This window comes from Muscardinus avellanarius, assembly GCF_963383645.1.
Source record: "Muscardinus avellanarius genome assembly, chromosome: 2".
NCBI lineage: Eukaryota > Metazoa > Chordata > Mammalia > Rodentia > Gliridae > Muscardinus > Muscardinus avellanarius.
This window is the reverse complement of record NC_137787.1, coordinates 198,670,943-198,677,820: the sequence shown is the minus strand read 5'-3', so window position 1 is coordinate 198,677,820 and position 6,878 is coordinate 198,670,943. Positions and strand designations below refer to the sequence as shown.

Sequence of the window (6,878 nt, the reverse complement as noted above, 5' to 3'; positions counted from 1 at the left end):
TAGGATTTTAAAAAGAAATTTAGGAAGTCATATTTCAATTTAGTGATTAAGTGATTTGTTAAAAAAAAAAATCTGTTTACTGGGTATGGTGGCGCACACTTGTAATCCCTGCACTTGGGAGGTGGAGACAGGAGGATCGGCAGGTTCGAAGCCAGCCGTGCTGTCTTAAGAGACCCTGTTTCCAAATAAAAAAATATATAAAATATGTCTGGGAGTGTAGCCTGGAGGTAGAAGAGTTTCCAGGAACCCCAGTACCCCCCCAAAAAAATCCCACAAAAACAACAAAAAAAAAACCAACAAAAAACATGTTTTAAGCAGTTTGTTTCTGGTTCTGTGTGGTAGTCAGAAAGAAGGGACATATGGGAGTACCTTACTTCAGGAGCTTAGAAATTAAGTGTATTACTCATTAATTTTTCTGTCATTATTACCAATATTCTTTTGTATTGTATGCTAAATAATTAAATAATGGAAGGATTAATTCAATGAATGGTGGTATTTAGGGAGAAAGATAATTGAAATTATTTTTAGTATTATAAATACAGGAAATGGAGCTGATGATACTCTTGATAGTGAATAATAATATAATTAAAGTAAAATAGCTACTACCATGTATAGGTTGAAAAGATACATGTCATTTATAGTGTAGATCTATTTTAAATTAGTAAGCATTAATATAAACATTTATTATGAAACAGGTGATGTCTGTGTGGTCATTACAGTAAATATTTAGTTGAATTTTATTTTTCACTTATTCTCTTTTACTTTATTAGTTAAGCCAGAGGATTCACCATCGTTTCAATGGCCGCTTCACAAAATACACAGACTGTAGCGTCTCATGTTCCTTTTGCGGATTTATGTTCAACTTTAGAGCGAATACAGAAAAGCAAAGGACGTGTAGAAAAAATCAGACACTTCAAGGACTTCTTAGATTCTTGGAGAAAATTTCATGATGCACTTCATAAAAACCAAAAAGATGTTACAGACTCTTTTTACCCAGCAATGAGACTTATTCTTCCTCATCTAGAAAGAGAGAGAATGGCTTATGGGATCAAAGAAACTATGCTTGCTAAGCTTTATATTGAATTGCTTAACTTACCAAAAGAAGGGAAAGATGCCCGTAAGCTCCTAAATTACAGAACGCCTACTGGAAATCGTGGGGACGCTGGAGACTTTGCAATGATTGCATACTTTGTGTTGAAGCCAAGATGCTTACAGAAAGGAAGTTTAACCATACAGCAGGTCAATGAACTTTTAGACTCAGTTGCTAGCAATAATTCTACCAAAAGAAAGGACCTAATAAAAAAGAGTCTTCTTCAACTTATAACTCAGAGTTCAGCACTTGAACAAAAGTGGCTTATCCGAATGATTGTAAAGGACTTAAAGCTTGGTTTTAGTCAGCAAACTATATTTTCTGTTTTTCACAATGATGCTGCTGAGTTGCATAATGTCACTACAGATTTGGAAAAAGTCTGTAGGCAGCTGCACGATCCCTCTGTAGGACTCAGTGATATTTCCATCACTTTATTTTCTGCCTTTAAACCAATGCTAGCTGCAGTAGCAAATATTGAACGCATCGAGAAGGATATGAAACATCAGAGTTTCTACATTGAAACCAAGCTTGATGGTGAGCGTATGCAGATGCACAAAGATGGAGACGTATATCAGTACTTCTCCCGAAATGGATTTAACTACACTGATCAGTTTGGTGCTTCGCCACATGAGGGTTCTCTTACCCCATTCATTCATAACGCATTCAAAACAGATGTACAAAGCTGTATCCTTGACGGAGAGATGATGGCATATAACCCGAGTACACAGACTTTCATGCAAAAAGGAAATAAGTTTGATATTAAAAGAATGGTGGAAGATTCTGATCTGCAGACTTGTTACTGTGTTTTTGATGTATTGATGGTTAATAATAAAAAGCTAGGACGTGAGACTCTGAGAAAGAGGTATGAGATTCTCAGTGATACTTTTACACCAATACCAGGTAGAATGGAAATGGTACAGAAAACACAAGCTCATACTAAGAATGAAGTAATTGATGCACTGAATGAAGCAATAGATAAAAGAGAAGAGGGAATCATGATAAAACATCCTCTGTCCATTTACAAGCCAGACAAAAGAGGTGAAGGATGGCTAAAAATCAAACCGGAGTATGTCAATGGACTGATGGATGAATTGGACATCTTGATTGTGGGAGGCTACTGGGGAAAAGGCTCAAGGGGTGGAATGATGTCTCATTTTTTGTGTGCAGTAGCAGAGAAGCCCCTTCCTGGTGAGAAGCCAGCTGTATTTCACACTCTCTGTCGTGTTGGCTCAGGATACACCATGAAAGAACTGTATGATCTAGGTTTGAAATTGGCCAAACACTGGAAGCCTTTTCATAAAAAAGCGCCACCAAGTAGCATTTTGTGTGGAACCGAGAAGCCAGAAGTATACATTGAACCTTGTAATTCTGTCATCGTTCAAATTAAGGCAGCAGAGATTGTCCCCAGTGATATGTACAAAACTGGCTGCACATTGCGTTTTCCACGAATAGAGAAGATAAGAGATGACAAGGAGTGGCACGAGTGCGTGACTCTGGATGACTTAGAACAACTTAGGGGGAAGGCGTCTGGAAAGCTTGCATCGAAACACCTGTATGTAGGTGGTGACGATGAGCCTCAAGGGAAAAAGCGGAAAGCTGCCCCCAAAATGAAGAAAGTTATTGGAATCATTGACAGCTTCAAAGCACCTAACCTTTCTCATGTAAACAAAGTTTCTAATATATTTGAAGATGTAGAGTTTTGTGTTATGAGTGGGTTAGACAGCCATCCAAAGCCTGACCTGGAGAACAGAATTGCAGAACTTGGTGGCTATATAGTGCAAAATCCAGGCCCAGACACATACTGTGTAATTGCAGGTTCTGAGAACATCAGAGTAAAAAACATTATTTCTTCAGATAAACATGATGTTGTCAAGCCTGCTTGGCTCTTAGAGTGTTTTAAGACCAAAACCTGTGTGCCATGGCAACCTCGCTTTATGATTCATATGTGTCCATCAACTAAACAACATTTTGCCCGTGAGTATGATCCTTATGGTGATAGTTACTTTGTCGATACGGATTTGAACCAACTGAAAGAAGTGTTTTCAGGAATTAAAAATTGTAGTGAACAGACTCCTGAAGAAATGGCCTCTGTGATTGCTGATTTAGAATATCGTTACTCCTGGGAACACTCTCCTCTCAGTATGTTTCGACACCACACTGTTTACTTAGACTTGTACACTGTTATTAATGACTCAAGTACTAAAATTGAGGGAACAAGATTAGCTGTGAAAGCCTTGGAGCTTCGGTTCCATGGAGCAAAAGTAGTCTCTTGTCTGGCTGAGGGAGTGTCTCATGTAATCATCGGGGAGGATCACAGTCGTGTTGCAGAATTTAAAGCTTTTAGAAGGACTCTTAAGAAAAAGTTTAAAATCCTACAAGAATGTTGGGTCACTGATTCAATAGACAAGTGTGAATTACAGGAAGAAAATCAATATTTGATTTAAAGCTGGTTTTCGTAGTGAGGGAAGCCTGGTAGCTGGCAGACTCATTGCAACAGGTGGTAATGACAAAATTTTAATATGAATTTTCATATTTAAAAAATATTATTAGATATAAGAAAGTAATTTTTTAACTTTTAGAGAAAGGAGACATAATGCTCCAAAGCCAAAAAAGAAATTTTAAGTAGTATTATTTTTATGATTCTTATAAACAAATGAAATAAATGCACAATAGTAAGAGATAGTGATTCAATGTTCATATATAAATTAGACCCATTAATAAATCTAGAAGCTTTTAGAGTCATTAAAAATACTGACTTCTAAGCAAAATATTTCAAGGCCAAGTAAAAGTTTTAATAGTGTTTAGCTAGTAAACGCATTGCAAGTAAAAAGGCCAGAATTGCTATACTTACACATGTAAACATATCTTTTGTACATGAAAGCTAAAATGCCCCTTTTAGTGTGAAATATAAGATTTTTTTGTTTGTTTAAGGTTAAAGTCAAGCATTAAAAAAAAAAAAAACCCTTGTCATTGATATTTTAGTTAAAGGGAAGTTGAATGAGAGGGGTCTAAATGCTAAAACTGAATTAGTTTGATTAAAAACACTTGAAATTTTAAAAGTTAACCAACATTTATTTTTCTCTAAAATCAAATATGTTTTTAAAGCCAGTATTTTTTAATGTGAATTTGTACTTCAGTATAAACATATTCACAAAGAGCTATTTTTCTAGGTAAAAGCCATAGAGTAGGTGTCAAAATGGCCTGCATGTTGTAACTTTCATTAGAGAGAAGTAAACTTCTTTGACTTTATAAAAATGACTTTTGTAATTAATGTTATAAAGTCACTGTGTATAGTATATATTTTGTCTGCTTTTATATACCAAATTTAGAAATATCTTTATTCAAAAGTATGCTTTCATGGCAGAATTTGAATGAATGCAATTTGGTACCTGTAAAACTGTAGAATACTTGAAAGTAATTAGAAGATTTAGTGAAACAATAGAATATATGTGTGTTCTGCTATACTTAAGTAAAATATTTAATGTACTATTAAAATAATTTATGCTCTATTTGTGTCCTCTATTTTGAAACAATTGATAAGTTATTTCTGTAAGATTTTATGAAGTCAAAATATTAACTGGTTCAAATTAAATTCCTTTTTGAGGTCCTTTGTATTTCACGTTGTAGAATGCGTGAACATTAACACACGTTAAACATTGTACATTTTGGGGTCTACTGAGAAAAACTACAAAATACAGGTAAGTGTAGTAGAGGAAAAGTCTTTATTTTTACCACAGACAATAATATTTACTATGTTAGGTTACCAATGGTACGGAAACTACCAAACAACTATTTAGAGAAACAACTATTCATAAAGCTAACTATAATGCTTAATTGGCTTTCTTAATAAGTTGTGAGACTATTAACAGGTCACAAAAATATGCCTGCATTATTTTAATTGTTCTACAATATGCCACTGAATGTATTGTAACATACCCTGCTAACCCATTTTTGCTCAAATTTTAGATAATTTCACTATGAAAACTTCACTTTTTTCTCCATTACACAATGTGATAAATCTTTTAAATAGTATAGGTCTTATTCTTAATTTTTTAGTCCTAAAAGTTGATGTGCTGGCTTAAAGTTATTGTACTTTTTTTTAGAAACTTTTGATGTACATTGAAATGTCCTAGCAGAAAAAAAATGTTTTTTTCTTGATTCCTCTCTTCTCCATCTTTAAGTGCTGGACAGTTGAGTTGCTCTTTCATTAGATATCCTCATTCTGTCTCCTGACTTTAAAGATACTGAGCACTTCATTTCTTTAGCCTCAGTGTTTTGGGTTTTTTTTACTAAACTGCAGTTTATATATTTAACTATATAACATCTCCACATGGTATTTACTAGGCCTCTCAATATGTCTATAACTTTATTTTTTGGTGTACTGGGGATCCTGGAAGCCCTTCTACCTCCAGGCTACATTCCCAGACCTATTTTATACTTTGTATTTGGAAACAGGGTCTCTCAAGCCAGTGCAGCTGGCCTGGAACCCCGCGCGATCCTCCTGACTCCACCTCCCAAGTGTGGGGATTACTAGCGTGTGCTACCACGCCCGGCTTTCTATAACTTTTTTTTTTTTTTTGGTGGTACTGGGGTTCCTGGAAGCCCTTCTACCTCCGGGCTACACTCCCAGACCTATTTTTACATTATTATTTGGAAACAGGGTCTCCTAAGCCAGTGCGCGCGGCTGGCTTCGAACTTGCGCGATCCTCCTGTCTCTGCCTCCCAAGCGCGGGGATTACAAGCGTGCCCACCACACCCGGCGTTTCTATAACTTTTTAAACGTTTTATTAAGCCGGGTGTGGTGGTAATCTCATACTTAGGAGGCTGAGACAGGAGGATCATACTGGTTCGAAGCCAGCCTCAACTATTTATTGAGGCTCTCAGCAACCCATATTTTCTATTTGAATATAAATATAAAATAGGTTTGAGAGTGTAGCCTGGACATAGAAAGCCCATGGGTTCTATTTCCAGCCACACACACACACACACACACACACACTTTATTAAAGGAAAATTAAAACATTGAAAAGGCAACATAATGAAGCTGCATGCGCACGTTCTTCAGTATAAACAATTATTGATGCTAAATCTTTCAGATTTACATGCCTCCAATTTAAAGGAATCCTAGGCCACATATATACCCATCTGCATATGTATCATAATAGGACTTGATTTCTCAAACAAGCTTTCACTTCTACTATTCTTCTTCAGTAGATAGTGAATCTATTCACCAAGCTGCTCAAGATAAAATCTATGGAGTTGCCCTTTAAAGTCCTGACCTCATTCCTGTAGCATACTAAGTCTTGCTAGATACAGCTTTTGAATTCCTTCAGAATATGACCTCTCAGCACTTGAAACCATCATCTATGCCATTCTTGATTTGTTTTGGTAGCTACCTTAAGTGCCCTGCCTCCTTTTATTCTATGTTCTGTTCCCCAAAACAAATTTTTTAACTTTTAAAGATGCAAATCAAGTTCTGTTTCCTGGGTAAAGCTACTGATTTGCCATCACTCCTAATATCCAGTCTTTAGTGTGGCCTGTTGCACATGGCACCACGTCACCTAGGTTGAGTTACCTGGCTTCTTTTCCTACCAATTACCTTCCCCCACCTTACCCTACTCCTCATATTCACACACTCCTGGCTAATCAACTTTAGCCACAAGAGCCTATTCACTTCCTATAGTTCTCTCCTTATTTGTCCTACCCACACCACCAAGACTTGACATCCCTTTCCTTTTACTCTGCTTTACCTTTCCCGAGTCATTCTATTTCATACTACCAGAACAGA

At 36.2% G+C, this 6,878-nt stretch overlaps 1 protein-coding gene across 1 annotated transcript; it reads left to right on the top strand.

The window, feature by feature from the left end:
* Positions 1–798: 798 nt before the first annotated feature.
* On the top strand, positions 799–3,534 carry LIG4 (DNA ligase 4; the record flags this gene model as incomplete). The annotated part of the gene is made up of 1 exon (XM_080688826.1): positions 799–3,534. The coding sequence occupies one exon, from the start codon at positions 799–801 to the stop codon at positions 3,532–3,534; it is 2,736 nt and encodes a 911-aa protein (XP_080544952.1).
* Positions 3,535–6,878: the final 3,344 nt, after the last annotated feature.